Source organism: Ascaphus truei, chromosome 3 (assembly GCF_040206685.1).
Source record: "Ascaphus truei isolate aAscTru1 chromosome 3, aAscTru1.hap1, whole genome shotgun sequence".
Taxonomy (NCBI): Eukaryota; Metazoa; Chordata; class Amphibia; order Anura; family Ascaphidae; genus Ascaphus; species Ascaphus truei.
In genome coordinates this window covers 321,421,710-321,447,065 of record NC_134485.1, presented here as the reverse complement: position 1 = coordinate 321,447,065, position 25,356 = coordinate 321,421,710, and the positions used below count along the sequence as shown (strand labels likewise).

General features: G+C 49.2%; 1 protein-coding gene across 9 annotated transcripts in view; it reads left to right on the top strand.

The window, feature by feature from the left end:
• The first annotated feature begins 280 nt into the window (after positions 1-280).
• The window catches only part of FMNL3 (formin like 3), a 122,576-nt gene continuing 97,500 nt past the window's right edge, over positions 281-25,356 (top strand). For 5 of the 9 annotated variants that reach the window (XR_012799947.1, XR_012799943.1, XM_075591195.1 and 2 more), the window contains exon 1: positions 282-551. Coding sequence is in view for 4 of the 9 variants with exons in the window: in XM_075591195.1 (XP_075447310.1) it covers positions 444-551 (108 nt within the window). In the remaining 5 variants the exon portion in view is untranslated. Of the gene's footprint in view, positions 552-14,732; positions 14,791-25,356 lie in introns of all 9 variants that reach the window. The other 4 variants (XR_012799944.1, XM_075591197.1, XR_012799945.1 and 1 more) reach the window with 3 other exon arrangements.

Here is a 25,356-nt window from a genome sequence, read left to right as displayed (position 1 = left end):
TGGTTAAATGTAGCTTTACATTTTTTGAAAAACAACTGCTGCAGCCTGTGTGCATCTGCTTCAGCTCTCCATCATTCTACTTGTACATCCATGCTATTCATGCTCCGCAATATCTCCCATATGACAGCAGAGGGCGCCGCGAGGTCGGAATACGAGATCCCGCCCCTAAAACCAATCAGAACGGGAATCTCTGCTAGGCAACCAATGGGGGGAGGTCTGCGGGGCGGGGACTCGGGGGCCGCCGTGCGGTCGGGGTGAATGGTGCTCTCTCCTACTCAGTGTGGGGCGCGAGGCGGGACTCGCGAGCACAAAGGATGAAGCGGCGCGCGAGGGGTCCCGGGGACGTTCTGCTGGAATAACGGGGGCGCGCGTGCGGGAGGGGGGGCGAGACCCGGAGTCTCGGGAGTGCGCACGGGGGAACGGTGCACCGCGGGGTCCCGAGGATGGGGAACGCGGAGAGCGCGGGGGGAGCCCCGGGGAACACTCTGCTGCCGCTGAAAGTCCCGATGCCGGAGCCCGGGGAGCTGGAGGAGAGATTCGCGCTGGTTCTGGTGAGACCTTGCTATATTGACCTGGGGCAATAGTGTGGTGTGTCTATATACCGAGGGGCAATAGTGTGGTGTCTATATACCGAGGGGCAATAGTGTGAAGTCTATATACCATGGGGCAATAGTGTGGTGTCTATATACCATGGGGCAATAGTGTGGTGTCTATATACCATGGGGCAATAGTGTGGTGTCTATATACCATGGGGCAATAGTGTGGTGTCTATATACCATGGGGCAATAGTGTGGTGTCTATATACCATGGGGCAATAGTGTGATGTCTATATACCATGGGGCAATAATGTGCTGTCTATATACCGAGGGGCAAAGTGTGCTGTCTATGTACCGAGGGGCAATAGTGTGATGTGTCTATATACCAAGGGGCAATAGTGTGCTGTCTATGTACCGCGGGGCAATAGTGTGCTATGTACCGAGGGGCAATAGTGTGGTGTCTGTATAATCGAGGGGCAATAGTGTGGTGTCTGTATACCGCGGGGCAATAGGGTGCTGTCTATGCACCGCGGGGCAATAGTGTGCTGTCTATGCACCGCGGGGCAATAGTGTGCTGTCTATGCACCGCGGGGCAATAGTGTGCTGTCTATGCACCGAGGGGCAATAGTTTGATGTGCCAATATAGCAAGGGGCAATAGTGTAATTTGTCTATATACCGAGGGGCAATATAGTGTGCGGGGGCCATGTAGCAATGGGCAATAGTGCCAGGTAACCACAGACTATTGGGTTAATATACCCACACATTATGTGGCATTCATAACCCATAATCCCAAATCTTTATGACGACGTTTGTCCTCTCAGGAGATCCATGTGATAATGTGCTGGTTCCGACGGCGGGTCGGATCTGCTTTGGACGGAGTTCTGGTTGTGCAGGTAGCTGTTAGGACAGGTAGTTTGCGCTGGGTCGGTTTGCGACGTCTCTCCCTGTAAATCTGGTATAGTCCTCTCAGTATGGCACTATTGGGATTAGATTTCTGTCTGGATTGTGTTTCTCTTCTGCCTCTTTGTAGGGTCTGTCTGGTGTTAGCATTATAGTTTTCTCTCTGGCTTTAGGTTACACTTTGGGTTTGGCCTGGGGTAAAGTTTATATAGCTCTTTGCAATATCTGCTTACAGGTTTCTATTTATTTCAGGTCTCATTGGGTTTTGAATGAGTACAAATGTGTGCTTTCTTTAGTAGTTCAGAGGCTTTTCCTTGCTCGACTCCGAAGTCTCTTTTGGGATTTGAGGAATTTGTGTATAATTCTATGGAGGGGGCGGGTTACAGGGCAGCTCCCAATACTCAGCTATGTCTCACAGTGCAGAGCCCACATCTCTGCTTACAGGACAGCCGTGTGTTTGTGTCATCACCTCCTGTGTACCTGAGCATAAAGCACGTGTCACAGTGTATTCGACGTCTGTGTACATATGAATACGGCTTGTAACCGGTGCTGCTTCTCGTGCTTAACTCTATTGCTGGCAGCTGAAATGTTAACAATGAATGCGACACCACCATTTTTATTCTGCACTGTTCATATCTATTAAAGTGCTTTGCATTTCTTCTTTTTTTATTTTCTTACATTTTATGGAAATTCGTCAATTTTCCCAGAATTTGTCCACTGCGCTGTTGAATTTTGTGAAAATGGCAGCATATGAAAGGTCGTGCAATGGTTTTTTTTTTGTTTTGTTTAGGCAACATTTGGCCACTTATTTTTTTCGCGAACCAAAAAACGATCCCAATTCACCTGGTTTGCAAACGTAGGTGAACATTCGGTACATCAATTAGATTGTAAGCTCTTCGGAGCAAGGACTCCTCTTACGAAATGTTACTTTTATGTCTGAAGCACTTATTCCCATGATCTGTTATTTGCATTATTTTTTATTTATATGATTGTCACATGTATCACTGCTGTGAAGCGCTATGTACACTAATGGCGCAATATAAATAAAGACATACAATACATCTGTAGTGTGACAATTTCACACGCCAGCTAGGGTCTTATACAAAGTGGGTACTGTATTTGCCTTTTTGGAAGGTCTAATTAATATCGGATAAGTCAAAGTCCAAATAATTAACATTAAGGGGACAGAAGTCCTCCAGATATACAGTAAATGTTCGAGGGACCCGTAAATAGCTGGTGATACATAGCGTTTGTTACAGTTAAATGAGATTTTGTACAATGGATGTGGGTTGGTGGGAGGCTAGAAGTGGATGGAAGTTGTTTGGGTATTTGTGTGCACCTCTGTAAAGTATAAACATGCTGACAATGCTAAATACATACTCCTCTGCTACAACTGTGATTTAAGCTGTGTTTCTCCTGTCCCAATTGTAACTGCAAACCAGCCAACTCCAACATGGATTATTTATTTATAAAATATTTTACCAGGAAGTAATACGTTGAGAGTTACCTCTCGTTTTCAAGTACAGTATGTCCTGGGCATAGTAGTTAAAATGACAAATAATACATGGTTACACATACAGTTACATAAGTGAACAGGGTTACACATTATATATACAAGTCATTGCATGCATACTTAAAGATATATAGACAGCTTTAGTTTTGAAAGAACTTAAACTGGTGGTGGATGTGAGAGTCTCCGGTAGGTTGTTCCAGTTTTGGGGTGCACGGTAAGAGGAGGAGCGGCCGGATACTTTGTTGAGCCTTGGGACCATGAACAGTCTTTTGGAGTCAGATCTCAGGTGATAAGTGCTGCATGTGGTAGGGGTGAGGAGCTTGTTCAGCTAGATGGGTAGCTTGCCCAGAAAGTATTTGAAGGCAAGACAGGAAAGGTGAACTTTGCACCTAGACTCAAGTGATGACCAGTCTAGTTCTTTGAGCATTTCGCAGTGATGTGTGTTGTAGTTGCATTGGAGAACAAAACGGCATATTGAATTGTAGAGGGTGTCAAGTTTGCTACGGTGGGATTGGGGTGCCGAGCCGTATACTATGTCCCCATAGTCGATAATTGGCATTAACATCTGCTGTGCGATACGCTTTCTGACCAGCAGGCTTAGGGAGGATTTGTTCCTGTCAAGTACACCTAGTTTGGCATAGGTTTTGGATGTCAGGGTATCAATATGCATTCTGAATACTAAACTGTTGGTTCTTATCTGGAGCTCAGTCACTGGAATCTTTAAAAATGTAGTCTTGTACCATTGTTACAGTCTTGTCAGTGTTTAAAAACAGTTTTTTTTGGGAAATCCAGTTTTCGATTACATATGTATGTAATATTATCCTCAAAATCTGGCGTACTTGAAGAAGAGCCGTGCGAGTTCAAAGGCTTGTAGCCTGCAAACCAAACGTTTCTACACCGCGCATCGCTTCAGTGACCAGCATCTTCCACATATATTAATATATGTACGTTCTATATTTAAAAAATATTAGACGTATATGTAAGAATCAGCTTTAAGTATGTAGCCCCCTTTCCCCCGTGTCTAGGGTGACTACGTGTGGTGCGCTGTTACCTGTGGGCTCACAGGAGGCCTGATCCTCCGCTGCAGGGAGCCTGGGGTGTACCTGATTCATTCCATGACAGCGCCATCACCTCTGAGGGATCCTAGCAACCCTGGATAACCCCTTCACAGGACCCAATATATTGAACACACATGTATATAGTAACATGTTTACTGAACATAGCTAACACTATAACACACATATATATATATATATATATATATATATATATACAGTGCTTGACAAATCACCCACAAATCTACTCGCCGAACCAAAAAATCTACTCGCCACCTAGTCCCGCCCCAACCCCGCCTCTAATCCCGCCCCCAGCCCCGCATTTAAAAAACCCATAAATGAAATAAATTGAATAAATTCCTAGTAAGAACATTCGTTTTTGACATAAGTTTATTTATTGTATTACATTATACTACAATTAGTCCTTGTGTATAAATGTCAAATCTAGAAAAAAAGCCAGATGTGAATGACTAGTTTCCTGAACCCCTTAACCAGTGTCTGGACGTCCCCACTTCACAATATTTAAAGCAGCAATCCCGCCTGGGATCTTACCTGATCTGCAGTCCGTCAATGTCCAGGTACCCTCATTCCCGCAATGTTATACATTGGAGGGGATGTGTTCCCTACCTGTCTTCTGGGTTAGGGGGGGTTCCGATGTCTCCCGTGTGAAGCTTGAGTCAGATCTGGAAGAAAGCAGAATAGGTTATTTCGGTGTAGTGTAGGGCAGTTAAGATATACAGGGTAAATAAGATATCCAGATCCAGATTGTGAGACGGAGAGAGAGGGTGAGAGAGACGGAGAGAGAGGGTGAGAGAGACGGAGAGAGAGGGTGAGAGAGACGGAGAGAGAGGGTGAGAGAGACGGAGAGAGAGGGTGAGAGAGACGGAGAGAGAGGGTGAGAGGGTGAGAGAGACGGAGAGAGAGGGTGAGAGAGACGGAGAGAGACGGAGAGAGAGGGTGAGAGAGACGGAGAGAGAGGGTGAGAGAGACGGAGAGAGAGGGTGAGAGACGGAGAGAGAGACGGAGAGAGAAGGTGAGAGAGACGAAGAGAGAGGGTGAGAGAGACGAAGAGAGAGGGTGAGAGAGACGGAGAGAGAGGGTGAGAGAGACGGAGAGAGAGTGTGAGAGAGACGGAGGGTGAGAGACAGAGAGAGGGTGACTGTGGGGGGATGGGGTGACTGGGTGGGGTGATTGGGGGTGTGGGGTGATTGGGGGTGTGGGGTGACTGGGTGGGGTGATTGATTGGGGGGTGGGGTGATTGGGGGGTGCGGTGATTGGGGGGGTGGGGTGATTGTGGGGGTGGGGTGATGGGATGTCTGACTTGGTGGGGATTACTGACTGTCTGACTGGGTGGGATGACTGGGCAGGGGGTGGGATGACAGACTATGACTGACTTTTGACTGACTGGGTGGGGGGGATGACTGACTGACTGGGTGGGGGGTGACTGGGTACCTCTGGTGTCCTACACGTTCTCTCTCTCTCATACACACACTCTCTCATACCCATACACACACTCTCTCATTCCCATACACTCTCTCCCTCTCTCTCGTATACCCCTCTCTCTTTCTCCCATACCCCTCTCTCTCTCTCTCTACCATACCCCCTCTCTCTCCCATACCTCTCTCTCTCTCTCTGTCCCATACCCTCTCTCTCTCTCTCTCTCTCTCTCTCTCTCTCTCTCTCCCAACACACACACACACACACTGCTACTACCTACACACACACACACACACACACCCTGCTAATACCTCCCGCCCCGCGTGGGCAGCTGGAGCACCGGAGGGATGGGGGGGAGAGACACGAGCCGCGCGGGCACCGGAGGGAGGGGAGAGAGACACGAGCCGCGCGGGCACCAGGGGGAGGGGGGAGAGACACGAGCCGCACGGTCACCGGAGGGAGGGGGGGAGAGAGACACGAGCCGCGCGGTCACCGGAGGGAGGGGGGGAGAGACACACGCGCCGCGCGGGCACCGGAGGGAGGGGGGAGAGACACACGAGCCGCGCGTGCACCGGAGGGAGGGGGGAGAGACACGAGCCGCGCGGTCACCGGAGGGAGGGGGGGAGAGACACCCGAGCCGCGCAGGTAGCGGGAGCACCAGAGGGAGGGGGGTGAAGCACCCGAGCTGCGCGGGCAGCGGGAGCACCGGAGGGAGGGGGGTGAAGCACCCGAACTGCGCGGGCAGCGGGAGCACAGGAGGGAGGGGGGAGTGACACCCGAGCCGCGTGGGCAGCACCGGAGGGAGGGGGGAGTGAAACCCGAGCCTCGCGGGCAGCGGGAGCACAGGAGGGAGGGGGGAGTGACACCAGAGCCGCGTGGGCAGCGGGAGCACCGGAGGGAGGGGGGAGTGAAACCCGAGCCTCGCGGGCAGCGGGAGCAACGGAGGGAGGGGGGTGAAAAACCCGACCCACGCGGGCAGCACCGGAGGGAGGGGGGTGAAGCACCTGAGCCGCGCGGGCAGCGGGAGCACCGGAGGAAGGGGGGAGAAACACCAGAACAGTACAGTATATATAAATATTTATTACAGTGCATTAAATTCCCCCCCACCTCAAGCATCTGTCCACAATCCTCTCCATGACCGGATCAGTGCAGGTCTTGTAAGCAGGAGGTGACACAATTATACAGGAGGATATATAGGAGGAGGAGTAGCAGATGCGCGCGCACCCCCAACCCCCCCATTACTTACCCGTGCAGAGAAGGAAGGGCGGTTTGAAGTCCTGGCAACTCCAAGCCGCGTCACAGCCAGAGGGTTTTTTTTTTTTTTTCGAGCAGGGGATTTTGTTTTTGCAGAGCAGGGGAAAAGCTACTGGCCACGAGCCAATATCCGATCGCAGCTGGCGAGTTGGCGACCGGGTTTGTCGAGCACTGTATATATATATATATATATATATATATATATATATATATATATATACATACATACATACACACACACACACACACACACACACACACACACACACACACATAGATGTATGCTCATCTGCATGTCTTAGGCAGGTCTGCAACCCCGCCTTTCCCCATTATCACCCAGCATACAGCACTTCCACTGCAGCAAGGGATTCTGGGAAATGACATGCAAATGAGCACACAGTGTCACTTTTTGTTTCAATAACCATTTTTAACATGGTTCCCTATAGGCTTAAGCTTGCTGCATGGTCACAGCTTTGAGCACAGCCAGGGTTAAGGTGCATACCCAGAAAACCACCCACAGACAGCTGTTTCGACCTTGATGGGTCTCATCAGTGTGGGGTTGGATGTACTGGGAATGCAAGAGAGGTGACACTGTGCTCATTTGCATGTCATTTCCCAGAATCCCTTGCTGCAGTGGAAGTGCTGTATACTGGGTGATAATGGGGAAAGGCGGGGTTGCAGACCTGCCTAAGACATGCAGATGAGCATACAGCTATATTTGCATATTTGCTTTCCTGTGGAGGGTTTTTGTCACTTTTTTTTTACTCACCATAACTTAACTCAGTATTATGGTGTGTGTGTGTGTGTGTGTGTGTGTGTGTGTGTGTGTGTGTGTGTGTGTGTGTGTGTGTGTGTGTGTGTGTGTGTGTGTGTGTGTGTGTGTGTGTGTGTTCCACAAACCTATACATTTGCACGCCCCGGGCGAGTGGATTTAACATCGTGGCGAGCTCCTATTTGCCCAAGCAGCACACGTGTGATACTAGGTGGCGAGTAGATTTTTTGGTGATTTGTCGACGTGTGTGTGTGTGTGTCTATATATATATATATATATATATATATATATATGTAGGGAACCATGTTAAAAATGGTTATTGAGGCAAAAAGTGACACTGTGTGCTCATTTGCATGTCATTTCCCAGAATCCCTTGCTGCAGTGGAAGTGCTGTATGCTGGGTGATAATGGGGAAAGGCGGGGTTGCAGACCTGCCTAAGACATGCAGATGAGCATACAGTTATATTTGTGTATATATATATATATGGAGAAGAGTGACCTAAGCGCAAGTGGAAAAGGGAAGAGAGAAAACACAAAAGGGATCATAGGGCAGTATATCTATAATTATATAAATATAAGAATGGTGAGATATGCGCTTACACTGATCAAATAAGTAAAAGCCTGTAATCCTCTCTGGGACTCACGAGCGTAGCTTTGAAGGGCTTGTTGGTATACTGCTTGGTCTTCCAGGAATCTTCCTTACAGGCAATCAGCTGTTGCTCATCCAGGGGTTCTCCGTCCCAGGCACTCACGTCTCACTATAAGTGAATCTCACAGAGGGGGGGGGAGGAAATAATGGAAGGGAGCAATATTGTGTAAAACCTTTTAATCTAAAAGATACTAGTTAAAATATAGGTGATCAACTCACATTTGGTGAGAAAACAACAAGCAGTTGAGAGTGTTTAGCGAGTCTCTCACACTCGTGTAGAATCGCCGGTTTACCAGTCCTCTCTGCAGTCTCTTCCGTACCACGTGATCGGCCGTGGCGTGTGACGCGGCCCGGCTCTCGCGATATTGTCAGTCTGTTAGTACAGGGATTCGATTCCGGAACTCCTCATGTGTATCTCACAGGGGCTTCTCGGCGTGTCTCTCACACTGCTGCTAACACAAGCTGGGATTGTCATTGCGCATGCGTGGCTATAAGCAGCATGGCGGGGCGCCCTGCGAAGGGAGCCGCCGCGGACCTCCGGCAACCCGCTCACCACCCTGACTGCGCTCCCATAGCTTCCTGGCCACAAGTAGGATTAGAAAATGCCAGGGAGCTGCCAGATGTGTTTTTTGGAAGCCTCCGCGAGGTCCTGTAATATGTCGGAGAGCCTCTACTCTGAGCTATTAGTTGCTCCAATTAAAAGTACTACTGAAATATAGGTGATTGACAGCGTAATAGCCACATGCTTTGGAGTGTTCTTACCAACTTTAGCTAAACTCTTTTGTGGTAAACTGTTCCAGACTTGTTCTCCCTACTGTTTTGTTTGGCTAGTGCCGGCAACATAATTAGTTTAAAGATACTGGGGAAGATTGTTAATTACCAGTTAACATGAAATGAACCCAAAGAAAATAGAAACATACTCCTATTTTGAAGTATATATCAAAGATTTAGGCGTTTGTGGGCTACAGCGGGGCGTGAAAGCGCAATGAATGTAGGGAAAAAACTGTGAAATCATGAATAGCACAAATCCAAGTTAAGTAGGTAAAGTAAAACAAACTAAAAAACTGACTACTTTAACCTGTTTAATGTCTGCTGAAATCATCTAAACGAGTTCAAAAGTAACTTCTCCGGAGAAGGGGAGACGCCTGCATACACAATACAAAGCAGTGAATACTTGTAGAGGCGCTGTGTGCCAGAACCCCTAGGTCCCATATAAAACCACTATTAAAATGAGCGGGAATTACAGAATCAAAACATACTCCTTTTTTACATAAAGTGAATAAGGCTAAGGCCCCGGTAACTCGGCTGCAACGCGCGCCCGCGAGATTGGCGGCGCGTGCAGCCGATTACCTGGTCTGCAGGGAGCTGCACTAAGGCTGCGGGCCCAGTACGCCCTGTGCGCACGGCGCGGCGTGCACTGTGCGTGTAAGCACCGCCCCTCAATGGGGCTGGGCCCACTACGCACCGTCACGCAGAAGGTGCAGCCGCGCCGTGCGGCAGGGTTTTTCACAACTCAATAAAATTGAGTTTAGTCCTAGCGACGGAGGCGTGGCCACGCCCCCACCGGCGGTTCACCCAATGAGGGCGAAAAACCAGCCGCGTGACGTAATGGCCACGCCCCCGCAAATCCCCGACTACGCCCCCTCCCGTCGCAAGCTCCCCTATCCCTGTCAGACCGCAGATCGCGGTTAGCGCTGTGACACGCGCCGCCCCCCCTCCCCGCCGGGCGTGCGTGTCACAGACATTACTGGGACCGCAGCCTAAGAGAGACCGGGGGGGGCGTGGCGGGGGAGTGACGGGGGCGCGGCCATGACGTCATTGGCTGAACCGCCGGGGGGCGTGGCTTTGCGCTCCGTAGCGAGTCCTGCTCTCAATCCTATTGAGAGCAGGAGCAGCTCTCGCCGCAGCGCTGCGGCCCCCCGCCACAGCGGACGCTGTAGTAGGCAGCGGGGTCAAGCCCGTAGGGAACATTTGCCTGCAGCGGGAGAGAGGGATCTTCCTGCAGATTACACTGATAGCAATCCCTTTGTGCAAACATATTCAGCAAATTGTGCCATAATGCGTATTGGCCAGCACATGTAAAATCAGACATTTAGACATGGCAATGGAGGTGTTGCCTTGCATGGGTGGGCACAAATATAAAACATGGAGGAACCAGAGTTAAATAAAAGGGGGAGTTTGGTGTATCTGTGACTCCCTGGCACGCACACTCGCTGACTCTGTCACTGACAGACACTCAGTCGTGCACTGACAGATGCGCACTCACCGACAGACTCGCCTACACAAACTCCTTCCTAGTCTCCGGCCACACTATGCCCCCAGAGTGCTTTGCCCCTCTCCCCTCCGGCTACTAATTAACAGCAGGGACCTAGTCCTGAAGTGCTTTGCCCTGCTCCCGTAGGACTAAGCAGTGCAGTACTTACTGACCTGTCAGTCACCATTGCAGCCGGCATCAGTGCTCCCAGTCATGCTTTGCGCTCACGTTAGTAAGGCATTACCGAGCACCCTCTTGCTCGTCGCAATGGTGACAGATAAAGTCAGCACTGCCAGCGCCAGGCCAGAATATATAGGCGCCCGGGATTCTTCCCTCCCTGCCTTGTAAAATGGGAACAGTATTTATTTATAAAATGTTTTCCCAGGAAGTAATACATTGAGCGTTACCTCTTGTTTTCAAGTATGCCCTGGGTATAGAGTTAAGATGACAAATAATACATGGTTACAAATACAGTTACATAAGTGAACTGGGTATACATTATATACAAGACATCGCATGCACAATTAGAGATAATATATATTATAGGCGTATGTAACAGTTAATGTGAGACAGCCTTAGTTTTGAATGAACTTAGACTGATGGCGGCTGTGAGAGTCTCCGGTAGACTGTTTCAGTTTTGTGGTGCAAGGTAAGAGGAGGAGGAGCGGCCGGATACTTTGTTGAGCCTTGGGACCATGAACAGTCTTTTGGAGTCTGATCTCAGGTGATAGGTGCTGCATGTGGTAGGGGTGAGGAGCTTGTTCATGTAGATGGGTAGCTTGCCCAGAAAGTATTTTGAAGGCAAGACAGGAAAGATGAACTTTGCGCCTAGACTCAAGTGATGACAAATCTAGTTCTTTGAGCATTTCGCAGTGATGTGTGTTGTAGTTGTATTGGAGTAGGAAATGCTACAATGGTAATATCTTTCACATTCACCGCATTGTAAAAGGGAACAACTTAAATAGGGGATCTGTAACTGATTGACACCCTTAAAAACATTTATAGTAAGAAAATAAATGTTTTTACTTTGAACATTTCCATAGTCACCAAATGGGTTGGATGGTACAGTATTTACCATGTTTGGCTCTTACCACTAAAATACATTATTTAGTCATCAAAAATGATTAGTTTAGCTTTGTTCCTTTTTTTTTTTACAAAGTCATTATGGTGCCATCATTAGTCAAATGGATAAAAAAAGCAACTGATGGAGCTGAATCCAGTGTTCCTGACAAGGAGCGACTCCTATTCCTTTCCCACAGGATAGGTAGGAGTAAGGCTTACTTTAAGGCCATGGCATCTTTCTAAGAAATCCAGTTACACTGATAACTTGAAATATCGAAGAAGTGTTTGACCCATTAGGTTGAGCTGCCCCTTTAATAAAACTTTAAGCAAACATAGTGGTAAAACAGGATTCATTATTGTTTGTTTAATCAACATTGCAAACTCCTGGGAGCATGTCCCATATTACATATTGTACCAGTTAGGCTGCGGCCAGGCAGGGAGCGAGCGTGTGCGGTGACGTCACGCTCCTTGCTCGGCCGGGAGATTTGTGGCCACGCGTGGAGGGCGGCGTGTTGGGTGGCGCCACTACCATGACGTTGTGGAGCTGGCAAACCAGCAGCTAAGCACCGTGCACGCGCTCGCTCACGCTGGCCACACACATTGCTGCTATGTGTTTCATCGCGCACAGCGTGAGCACCTGCTGGGCGTCACCGTGGCCGGAGCCTTAGGCTGTGTCCACGCTGCCGCTGACCGTGCTTGACGCTTGGCGCGGTCTGCACAATCAATTTTAATTTGTGCACGTATGCTCGTGGGCGTTTGCTGAGACAGATTATATTGTGTTTGAGGCGCGCTGAAGGGTCACATGGCCTCAACCAATCAGTGCCAGTCACTGCTTGGCCACGGCCCCAGCTCGCACTTTCCAAAAAAGTTGACAGCCAAACGCTCATGCTTGGAGAGTTGGTGACGTCAACACTCAAGCATGAGCGCAGTCAGCAGCAGCGTGGGATGCAGCCTTAATGTTGCTATTTTATTGTTACCGTCGTTCTCAGATCCATTGTACAGCGCCGCGGAATATGTTGGCGCCATAGAAATAAACGTCAATAAGAGGGATTCTCATGTTAGATGCATTAGAACAGGGGTGGGCAACTCCAGTCCTCAAGGGCCACCAACAGATCAGGTTTTCAGAATATCCCTGCTTCAGCACAGGTGGTGCAGTCTTTGACTGAGCCTCTGATTGAGCCACCTGTGCTGAAGCTGGGATATCCTGAAGACCTGACCTGTTGGAGGGGGCTTGAGGACTGGATTAGATCATGGCTTTTGGGAAACTTCTCACGCTCTTATCTCTTCTCGCTGGCTCCCTTGCCGGTTTTGTGAATGAATGTGCGGTTTGACCTTGTTTGCTCTTACCCACGATCATTTTGCAACTCACAGCATGAGCTAATGCAGAGAACGTAATTCTGAGAATGGGTGAGGAAGGTCAGAGATATCGTGCAACTCCAAGGGGATTTTATTAGAAACCCTGTGAAAACCCCCAAGCCTATTTATTCATTCTTCTGAGATTTACATCCCCCTGCAACCAGAAACACAATATTACACAGATTCAGCATGCTGCCAGAAAGCTTCCTCTACGGAGGTACTGGGTGCACAGGATACAAAACACACAAGCCCAGATCCACAAAAGGCTGCTAAGCTATATAGCCATATAAATGGGACTAAAGGCGTGCTAAAGCTTTAGCACCATGTTATGGATCTGGGCTAGAAAGTAGATGGAATTAGGTGGGAATAAACAAAATAAGACTGAAAGTAAATGTAATAGTTACTGAAGAAACTCCTTGCTAACAACACATTACATATTACATTGTGTCATGATTTATTTAACAAACATAAAGCCAAAATGGAGAAGCTGTGTGTGAAAAACTAAGTACACCCTTACTGCTTCCATAGGAATTAAGATGCTAAGTAGCAGACAGGTGCTGCTAATCAAATGCCCTTGATTAATTGATCATCAGCAAGTGTGACCACCTCTATAAAAGCCGAGGTTTTAGCAGTTTGCTGGTCTGGAGTATTCAGGTGTGTGTTAACATAATGCCAAGGAGGAAAGACATCAGCAATGATCTTAGAGAAGCAATTGTTGCTGTCCATCAATCTGGGAAGGGTTGTAAAGCCATTTCCAAACAATTTAAAGTCCATCATTCTACAGTGAGAAAGATTATTCAAAAGTGGAAAACATTGAAGACAGTTGCCAATCTTCCCAGGAGTGGACGTCCCAGCAAATTCACCCCAAGGTCAGACCATGCAATGCTCAGAGAAATTGCAAAAAACCCAGGCGTTACATCTCAGACTCTACAGGCCTCAGTTAGCACGTTAAATGTTAAAGTTAAAGTACAATTAGAAAAAGACTGAACAAGTATGGTTTGTTTGGAAGGGTTGCCAGGAGAAAGCCTCTTCTCTCTAAAAAGAACATGGCAGCACAGCTTAGGTTTGCAAAGTTGCATCTGAACAAGCCACAAGACTTCTGGAACAATGTCCTTTGGACAGACGAGACCAAAGTGGAGATGTTTGGCCATAATGCACAGTGCCACGTTTGGCGAAAACCAAACACAGTATATCAGCACAAACACCTCATAACAACTGTCGAGCACGGTGGTGAAGGGGTGATGATTTGGGCTTGTTTTGCAGCCATAGGAATTGGGAACCTTGCAGTCATTGAGTCGACCATGAACTCCTCTGTATACCAAAGTATTCTAGAGTCAAATGTGAGGCCATCTGTCTGACAGCTAAAGCTTGGCCGAAATTGGGTCATGCAACAGGACAATGATCCCAAGCACACCAGCAAATCTACAACAGAATGGCTGAAAAAGAAAAGAATCAAGGTGTTGCAATGGCCCAGTCAAAATCCAGACCTCAACCCGATTGAAATGCTGTGGCTGGATCTTAAGAGAGCTGTGCATAAACAAATGACCACAAACCTCAATGAACTGAAGCAACGTTGTAAAGAAGAGTGGGCCAAAATTCCTCCACAATGATGTGAGAGACTGATAAAGTCATCCAGAAAACGATTACTTCAAGTTATTGCAGCTAAAGGTGGTTCTACAAGCTATTGAATCATATGGTATACTTAGTTTTTCACACATGGCTTCTCCATTTTGGCTTTATTTTTGTTAAATCATGACACGGTGTAATATGTCATTTGTTGTTGTTCATCTGAGGTTGTATTTACCTAATTTTAAGACCTGCTAAGGAACAGATCATTGTTATTATGCCCTGATATGTAAAACCATAGAATTCAAAGAGGGTGTACTTTCTTTTTCACACCACTGTATATGTGTCTGTTACTATGATGATGGTTTTCTTCACAGTTGCCATATGACGTTTTCAGGACATCACAAGGGCTGACAAGCAAGTAGTCCACATGATGTATGTATATCTTTATATAGCGCCATGTAGGTACATAGTGCGTCACAGTAGTAATGCACGTTCCATCGTAATATAACACATAATGGGAAGAAGCGCTTCAGACATAAAAGTAATATTAGGAAGAAGAGTCCCTGCCTCGAAGAGCTCACAATCTAATTGTTAAGTAGGAAGACTGTACAGAGACAGTAGGAAGGTGTTCTGGTAAGTGTGTCTACCAGGGGTCCATGGTCGATGTATGAGGTGCATAGTATCAGCCACGGAGCTACTCATATGCTTCGTTTAAGGAGATGGGTTTTAAGATGGGTCTTAAAGGTGGATAGAGAGGGTGCTGGTCGGGTATTGAGGGGAAGGACATTCCAGAGGTGCGGGGCAGTGAGTGAGAAAGGTTTGAGGCGGGAGAGGGCTTTAGATACGAAAGGGGAACATGATGTTCACTAAAGGTCATGATGTCTTGGCTCCTTTCTATGGGACGTTGAGGTCATCCCTTTTACATTGTACGTTTCTCTGAGCAGGGACCTCATTACCTGTTGTGTGTGTTATGTTTTGTTTTTATCTCTGCCCCCACATTGTACTACGCTGCGGCACATGTTGACACCATATAAATAAAAGATAATGTAATATTACTTCTCCAGGTGTTGTTAATGTGATCTGAACGGATGAGGGGGGCCTCTTTAAAAGGTGTCCTAGATGTCAGGGCCATCAGACACCTGGGATGGTTCAGGGAAACGGGTTAATTCTGTGTCCGTTTCACGTGCCTTGTTATTTATCTTTATTTAGAGCCTGCAGGGAAAAAAAACCTGTGCTAAAGTTGTTGTGTACGGTGCATAATTTCAAGGCACATCCCCTGAAAATAAGCATGTGGCACTGTATAATTATGCAGGATATTTCCAAACACTTCCACCAGTCCACATATCCATCCGGCAGAGCATGGCGTAGCCGCGTGACATGTAGTTTTTGGGCATTGCCCCAGTAGATGTTGTCTAGAAGAGTCCCCACTTCGTGCTTGCAGTGTGTAGGGATTTGAAAGGTATTTGGTGTACTGCAATGCTAACATTATTGGTGTTTGTTCTTATAGATGAAGATGAAGATGTGTATGCTCAGGACATACTTGAAAACGAGAGGTATCTCTCTCAATGTATTACTTCCTGGTAAAACATTTTTTTTTTATAAATAAATACAATGCATCCCAGTATTATTGTGTGCAGCTCAGCCTGACCTGAAATGCTGCCAGCTCTTAAAATAAAGCAATGAAGAAGAGAGTAAGAAATGTTGCTTTATCCATAATTAATACATGTGTTATAATTGGTGTTGCTGTTCCAGTTGATTTCCTTTTATGGATTTTATATTGGGTTGAACCACACATATTTGGGCAAGAATTCTCTTTTTGAGCTCCTGTCTCTTCCTCATGTGTGTATATATATATATATATATATATATATATATATATATATATATATATATATATATATATATATATATATATATATAATTATAGCACAATTTTAGTTTCAGAAATCTCAAGCCACTTTTAAAAGCCCTCCGTTCAGGCATTGCAAAGGTCACGTTGCCAACGATTACATTTTGGAGGGTTAGTGCTTGCGATAATCCCCCCTGCCTCAAGTGACAGTGCGTCCTGCCCAAGCCACAGCCAGCAGTTGGAACCAAATGAAATATTTCCAATGTCCCCCCGCTCTTCCCCCCCCTCCGCCCCCCCCCAAAAAGATGTTTTATCCCGACGGTTTGTAAACATGGTAGCCTGAAGTTTGAGGTGGGAATTAATGACCCTTTCCCTGCCTTCTCTTGCCCATCACTATCCGCCTTTCTAATTGATCCTCTGATATGGAAAGGGTGTCCGTAAACCTGATGACTGTGTCGCTGGAATTGGGCAGACAAAATGGACAATTGCCTCCCAACTCCACACACCCCCTCTCCTCCCAAAAATTATTTTACCCTACTAACCCTTTCTCTGTTGGGGGCAGGCTCAGACACCGTACATGGCACTCCTCTCTCTGGCAGAGTGACAGTTAAAAATATAAATGTTCTCACCGTTAACACTTTGCGGGTTGTTAAAATGGCGGTGTAAGGGGCCCTGTGGCAAATAAATGTCACATTTTAGCAGGACGTTTATTGCTCTGTATATGCATTATTTTCTTCCCTTGCTGTAACACTTGAAAAGTTTATGGCCCCTGTTTAAAGCTGTTTCCTCGTTTTGATAGTGAAGATTTTAGCCCCACTCCAATAAACGGGCTTACATCTTCCCTAGCAAGGAGAACAAAGTGCAGGGATTGTGAAGTTACAGTGACCATGGCTGAGTTGTACAGGGGCAGGTCTCTGTGGCGACCCTAGTTCATAGAACTCGCACTAGTTCCAACCAGTGTTTCAAATGGAAAGTGCAATTTGACCATTGCGCCAATAGAACGTGCAATGCAAAGTGTGACCAGGATAACATGGGAAGGGAGGTTTATATTATTCTGAAAAGTCCTAACAAAGAGTGAATGTGGAAATGAGTCCTATGTCAGAGAGTTGTAGCCTTTCTTAGATGAAAAGTGCCAGTCTTTCATAAAAATAATTGTTAAATGGGGACAAAAATATTGTCTTGACATTTATTTATTTTACCTTTTGTCTATTACTTTGTATGTATTTTGATTTGTATTTTTTAAACCCGTACGTTTCCTCGCATTAGAAGGGCTTATTCTAATTCTCATTAGAAAAGCTTGTGTAATAATACAAAAGAAAAGCCTTAAATTTTTAAAAAAAAATGCTGCAGTTCAGACAACATCCCAACTGCGTCAGGAAATAAAAATGGCCACTGGGACAACTTGCTGGTTAGCCAATCGATGAACGGATCGCCACAATGATGCATAGTATTCCCCGTAATGATTGGCCGCTGTGGCCAGCTCCCATATGGCTTTGGTTGGGAAATAACTCTTGGTAGAGGCATCACTGCAAGGATCGCTGTAAAGATGGGGGAAATGGCTTATCTGAGGGCAACGTTACCAAGAGAGTTGCTCTTTTTTCCGAAATTGGGATTGCTCTTCTAAGCCACCCGCTTTCCGAAGCCTCTCTTATCTGTGGGTTTTGGTGTGTGGTTATTCAGTGTGTTTCAGAGGGGGTTTCCTGCCCTTGTAAACTCACCCCTCCTCCCTCCCCGACTTCCGTCTCTGACATTTTTCCTACACTGGAAAGTAGAAATGTCCAGATTTCAGTCACATGAATTCCTCTAGCTGCATGACCCAGGGAGAACTGAAACCGTGGCAGTGGGGATTTCCTTGGATCCTATGGCCTTGTCACATCATGCCCTAGTTCCTGCCACGGGGGCAGCTTAACCCCTTCACTACCAGAGAGGTCAGCAACGCATTGCAAAGCGAAGGAGTCAATTCACAAAGGTTTTTTTATAGCCTTATTTCCATTAAAAGTGCCAGTCCTCCATGGAAAAGATCGGGGCTTCTTTTTTTAGCATTACTAAAGCCCTGGGGGGTTCTTCCGATCTTTGGCTCTTACAGCTGTGGTGACCCCGAGTTACCAAAGCATGAATGTTTTATGGAGAACAAAGAGGCTACATATGCACGTCGCTGTCAAATGGGTCTGCTGAGCGGTGCAAGCTTTCTGGCAGCCAAGAGGTTAAAATAAGCACGTGTTTTTGGGGAGGGTTCCCTTCTAACATACCATTTGGTGACACTCACACAATCATGTTGGTAGCGGCTTGACCTTTAGGAATGCATTAATGAGTTTGATTGGGAGAGGCGGCTGCTTCGTGATATGAACTTCAGTATAGCAGTGCTCCTCCTCTCCTGTAAGGCTGCGTCCAGGATGAATCCAGCCGGGCGGAGGCGCGCTGAGGGAAAGCGGGTGCTTTCCCTGGCCTTAGACCGCGCGCCGTTTGGGGGCTTGTTGGGGGGGGGGGGGCTGTGATGTCACGGAGCTGGTTTGCCCTCATTGGGCGAACTGCTCACGTGACCGGCCCTGCGCTCCGGCGAGCGCAGAAACGAAAAATTGTGTAAGACCTACGCTTCCGCACGCTTGCGGAAGCGTGCGCGAGCCCCTGCTAAAGCTGCTCTAATTGCGGCTGCAGGGGCTCACTGCCGAGCAGCAGCATGCCCGAGGCCTAAGGCTAAGGCCCCGGTCACGGCGCTCTAATGCGCGCCCGCGCTTTCGGCTGCGCGTTCCGGCGATTCCCCGGTTTGCAGCTCACTGCAGGAGCAGAGACCGGGGGGGCGTGCCGGAGGAGTGACGGGGGCGCGGCCATGACGTCACCCGGCTGGTTTGCCCTCATTGGGCGAACTGCTCACGTGACCGGCCCTGCGCTCCGGCGAGCGCAGAAACGAAAAATTGTGTAAGACCTACGCTTCCGCACGCTTGCGGAAGCGTGCGCGAGCCCCTGCTAAAGCTGCTCTAATTGCGGCTGCAGGGGCTCACTGCCGAGCAGCAGCATGCCCGAGGCCTAAGGCTAAGGCCCCGGTCACGGCGCTCTAATGCGCGCCCGCGCTTTCGGCTGCGCGTTCCGGCGATTCCCCGGTTTGCAGCTCACTGCAGGAGCAGAGACCGGGGGGGCGTGCCGGAGGAGTGACGGGGGCGCGGCCATGACGTCACCCGGCAGGTTCGCCCTCATTGGCTGAACCGCCGGGGGGCGTGCCTAGCCGCTCGACGCGAGTTCCTGCTCTCAATTCTATTGAGAGCAGGAGTAGCTCTCGCGCGAGCGCTGCGGCCCCCCCTCGCAGCGGGCCCGGCGCCGTTGCGGGGAGGGCTCTGGTGAGCGCAGCGTCCACCACAGCGGACGCTAGAGCATGCAGCGGGGGCAAGGCCTAAGGCTCTCCACTCCTCTGCCACTCCACATACCTCGCTGTGTACCTGCTCACCTCCTCTGCTCTTCTCCATGCTCTCCTCTCTCCGAACTACCTTCCCCTTGCTGTCTGTAAAGCTCCCCCTCTCGCCATCTTTAAGACCCACCTAAGAAGTCACCTTTACTAGAAGCATTTCAATAGTGGGGTAGTTAAATGACCACATTAGCCACAGCATATGCACTTACCGTCTTAACCATGCCTTGCAAAATGTACATTTCCCGACATTATTTAGGTTACGGGCTCTTTTCCCCTATGGTTTGCTCCGGTATGAAATCTCTGTAAAGCATCATGTGCACTGGCTGGTGCTATGGAAATAAAAATACAATGCAGTGCAATGAATTTGGCTTTGAATACATTTGAGGCTATTTCTGTTTTTAACCCTTGGACTGCCCCTGCGACACAACCAGGGGGAGATTGCAGAGACCCCTTTACTTCTGTTCATGTGACGGCGGCCGGTCTGGAAAGGCCCGACAGCGCTCAGGTCTGGCACCAGAAGGGTTAGTATATCGGTTGGTGGTTGAAGACGTGCAGGTGCTAATGTACCGGATAAGGAGCACATTCTTGTGGCTTTATTTATTCATGCACGGGATACTATAAATATGATGGCTTGCAATGAGCTAGCTTTTCCACCTCTTAGTCCAACTTTAGAAATTCATTTTTGTGTCCTTTTATTCATCGCTGCCTTATTTATTTTTTTGGAACGTAAGGTTTCTAAAAGTGAACGTGCTCGTGTGTTAGAATCTGTCGTAGTACAGGAGGGCCCCGGGTATACGGCGGGTTCCGGTCCAGAGGCCAGCCGTATAGTGAAAATCGCTGGAAAGCGGATCCGGCGATTTTCAGTGCTGCGCATGCGCAACCGGCATTTTCGCTGTTCTGCGCATGTGCGATCTATACGCTGCGCGCGCAACCTGCGGTCTGCACATGTGCGCCGGGCGCACCCGCCCATTCTGCGCATTCTCGATTTCAGATTCAACATGGCGGCCCCCTTCTCGGTGCCGCCGTATCAGCGGATCGCCGGAAAGCGGAGCGCCGAGAAGCGGGGCCCTGCTGTACCTTTAATCAGGCACGTCAGTGCACATGATGTGGGGCGGCCTTGAGCTGATAAGGAGCTATTCCCAACCTTTTTTTAGTTTGCACCCCCCTTTAGAAAATATTTGTTCCACGAATGCCTAATTAATAAATCTTATTGCCTACTCATCAGACGGCTGCTAACACTGTGTGACCGATTCCAGGACGTGCAGTGCCCTTAGCTTGGGGGAACACACACTTAATGCTGCAGACCAAGCAATATCCTACATGTGGGTTTTTTTTTTTCATATAAATAAATCAGTAATATACTATGAGAAAATACTTAACATTTTTAATAAGCACTTTTGATTCTATAGCAACCATTTACAAAGTCACATTCCCTTCCTCTTTTGAAACAGGCTCTATCTCTTGAGCCCTGCCCTTTTTCTCTAGAAGTGAACCAATTGTATCTAGTGCTTGCCTGGTCACATGATCTGCCACATAGAACTTTGCATCTTTGGTCCTCTTCTGCTACACTGGCAGCCATTTAGTGAACTCCCGAGCCGAATTGTAAGGATCCGCGCTGCGGGTAAACCCACTTCCAGCGCCTCTTTACCTTGTCTCCGTGCCGCCCAGGCTCCCGGCGGCGTGCCTCACTCCTCGCGGCCCTCCCCACGGCCGCTCCCGCACTTCCGGGTCGCACGCGTCACATTTACGGGCGCGCGGGGACTCAGGCTGCCATTTATTTGCGCCGAGCGCCTGACTCCGCCTCAGGTGCAGCGCGCACCTCACGCTCCCCTGCCCCTGCTCCATCAGGCCCGCCCCCCAGGCCCTTCTCCCCTATCAGATCCTTCTCCGGGCCGCTCCTCCGCTCCTACCCATGCTCTGATAGGCCCCAGCTTCCCAGGCACTTCTCCCCTATCAGGTCCTCCCTCGGGCCGCTCGTCTGTTCCTCCCCTTCCTCTGATAGGTCCCAGCCCCCTATTTAGTCTCCCCTCACCATTACCACCTTGCTCTGCATAGCTTCTGTACCTTGGTGCTCTCTGCTGTTGTCTGGCCCTCTTGTCTTTCAGTTCCCGTTCCTGTCCCTGGATATTCTGCTGACCTCCCTGGATCTTGACCTTTGGCTTTGGACTTTGATTACGCTGCTCTCTGGAACCCCTTGGATTTGGCTTTGGACTTACTACCCTGCAGACTTCTATATCCCCTGGACACGGCTTACGGACACTCTACTACGCTGCTCTCTCCATCCCACGACCATTTGCTTACGGACTTTACCTATCTACCCTGGAGTTGTAAAGTACGATACCCTTTCTATTTTTGTTACCCGGATCACCTACCTACTTCCACACTCCGGCTGTGCCCCGTTTACTGCTAGGTGTGTGGTATTACTCCTTTCCACCTCAGTCCCGGGGTCTCGTCTGGCTTGTGGACAGGCCAAGCGTTACATTATGCAGAGCCCATCAGACCCAGACCCCCCTGAGGTAGAAGATACCCTAACTACCATTTCCAAACACTTTACCTTCTTGGACAACCAGGTCACCGCTCTTAACCAACAGGTTGCTACCTTAACCGCCCAGATTCCCCAGGTTAATGTCCCCAGTTCCGTTATCTCTCCCACTGTCTCCCGTGAAGGAACAGGGTCTTCGGAGTTGCGTATCCCTACGCCCAGTAAATACGTGGGGGACCCGTTTGCATACCGTGGGTTTTTAAATCAGCGCGAGATACAATTCGAACTGTCACCTTCTCGCTTCCCCACGGATCGTACCAAGGTAGCTTATGTTTTTTCCCTTCTCACTGGGGACGCCCTGGCCTGGGCTTCACCAATCTGGGAGCTGAAACCTGAACTCACTTACAACTTCCCTAACTTTAAAAGAGAATTTCGTTTAGTTTTTGACACCCCTGGACGTAGTGATATGGCTGCTTCCTCCTTGTTCCACATTTCGCAGAGTAGGAGATCAGTGGCACGTTATGCTCTGGAGTTCCGGACTTTTGCGGCTGAAACTGATTGGAACGATGGGGCACTTTCCGCGGCTTTCTGGCAGGGACTTTTGTATCCCTTGATCTCTTTCTTTTTTCCATATCCCCCTGATATTTTCACATAATGTAAATATATTCCGACTGTTTGGTCCTACATGGCCAATTTACAGGATCATATTTGATGAGCTGCGGGCGCAGTTTGCTTAGAAATGGCGTGGCTATTATCTGGGAACTAACTGTACATGTTAAATATTTAATGGTGTGCCACTCTCCTGTGGCAATGTATTAAATTAGCATAATTGTGGTTAGAACATAATTAGTTTGCACTGGCAGCATAAATCATATGTAACCAGGCAGGAGAAGCACAGCCCGGCCCCTCTGTATGTAACCAGGCAGGAGAAGCACAGCCCGGCCCCTCTGTATATAACCAGGCAGGAGAAGCACAGCCCGGCCCCTCTGTATGTAACCAGGCAGGAGAAGCACAGCCCGGCTCCTCTGTATGTAACCAGGCAGGAGAAGCACAGCCCGGCCCCTCTGTATGTAACCAGGCAGGCGAAGCACAGCCCGGCTCCTCTGTATGTAACCAGGCAGGAGAAGCACAGCCCGGCTCCTCTGTATGTAACCAGGCAGGAGAAGCACAGCCCGGCCCCTCTGTATGTAACCAGGCAGGAGAAGCACAGCCCGGCTCCTCTGTATGTAACCAGGCAGGAGAAGCACAGCCCGGCTCCTCTGTATGTAACCAGGCAGGAGAAGCACAGCCCGGCTCCTCTGTATGTAACCAGGCAGGAGAAGCACAGCCCGGCCCCTCTGTATATAACCAGGCAGGAGAAGCACAGCCCGGCTCCTCTGTATGTAACCAGGCAGGAGAAGCACAGCCCGGCCCCTCTGTATGTAACCAGGCAGGAGAAGCACAGCCCGGCCCCTCTGTATGTAACCAGGCAGGAGAAGCACAGCCCGGCCCCTCTGTCTCTTAAAAGAGCCTTTGTCTCAGCTCCCATTCTGTGACATCCCGTCCCCACCCTCCCCTTTACGTTGGAAGTTGACGCCTCCGACGTTGGAGCCGGTGCGGTTCTCTCTCAAAGAACCACCCCCGAAGATAAACTACACCCTTGTGGGTTCTTTTCTAAAAAAAATTCTTCAGCAGAAAGAAATTACAACGTGGGGAATAGGGAGTTGTTGGCCATCAAGATGGCATTACAAGAGTGGAGACATCTTCTGGAAGGAACCAAGGAACCCATTCTGATCCTGACAGACCACAAAAATCTTTCTTACATTGAAGGTGCTCGTCGTCTTGGACCCCGTCAAGCTCGTTGGGCGTTGTTCTTTTCAAGGTTTAACTTCATCATCTCTTATATTCCTGGGACAAAGATTATCAAAGCAGATGCATTGTCCCGTCAGTTTATCACTGAGGAGAAGTCACAGGAAGTCCGAGAGAGTATTCTTTTCCCCCCAATTGTTTCTCTGCCACCTTCTTTGACATACTGGATAAGATTTTGGAGTCTCAAGCACAGGTCCCCGATAGGCTAGAAGTCCCTGATGGTCGTCTTTATGCAGCCCCATGTTTTCATCTCAAAATGCTTCTCCTGCCTGGTTATATACAGAGGGGCCGGGCTGTGCTTCTCCTGCCTGGTTATATACAGAGGAGCCGGGCTGTGCTTCTGCCTGGTTACATACAGAGGAGCCGGGCTGTGCTTCTCCTGCCTGGTTACATATAGAGGGGCCGGAGAGGAGCTGGGCTGTGCTTCTCCTGCCTGGTTACATACAGAGGGGCCGGAGAGGAGCCGGGCTGTGCTTCTCCTGCCTGGTTACATACAGAGGAGCCGGGCTGTGCTTCTCCTGCCTGGTTACGTACAGAGGAGCCGGGCTGTGCTTCTCCTGCCTGGTTACGTACAGAGGAGCCGGGCTGTGCTTCTCCTGGCTGGTTACGTACAGAGGGGCGCTGTGCTTCTCCTGCCTGGTTACATACAGAGGAGCCGGGCTGTGCTCCTGCCTGGTTACATACAGAGGAGCCGGGCTGTGCTTCTCCTGCCTGGTTACATACAGAGGAGCTGGGCTGTGCTTCTCCTGCCTGGTTACATACAGAGGGGCCGGGCTGTGCTTCTGCCTGGTTACATGCAGAGGGGCCGGGCTGTGCTTCTCCTGCCTGGTTACATACAGAGGAGAGCCGGGCTATGCTTCTCCTGCCTGGTTACGTACAAAGGGGCCGGGCTGTGCTTCTCCTGCCTGGTTATGTACAGAGGGGCCGGGCTGTGCTTCTGCCTGGTTACATGCAGAGGGGCCGGGCTGTGCTTCTGCCTGGTTACATACAGAGGAGAGCCGGGCTATGCTTCTCCTGCCTGGTTACGTACAGAGGGGCCGGGCGGTGCTTCTCCTGCCTGGTTATATACAGAGGGGCCGGGCTGTGCTTCTGCCTGGTTACATGCAGAGGGGCCGGGCTGTGCTTCTCCTGCCTGGTTACAAACAGAGGGGCCGGGCTGTGCTTCTCCTGCCTGGTTACATACAGAGGGGCCGGGCTGTGCTTCTCCTGCCTGGTTACAAACAGAGGGGCCGGGATGTGCTTCTCCTGCCTGGTTACGTACAGAGGGGCCGGGCTGTGCTTCTCCTGCCTGGTTACGTACAGAGGGGCCGGGCTGTGCTTCTCCTGCCTGGTTACATACAGAGGGGCCGGGCTGTGCTTCTCCTGCCTGGTTACATACAGAGGGGCCGGGCTGTGCTTCTCCTGCCTGGTTACATACAG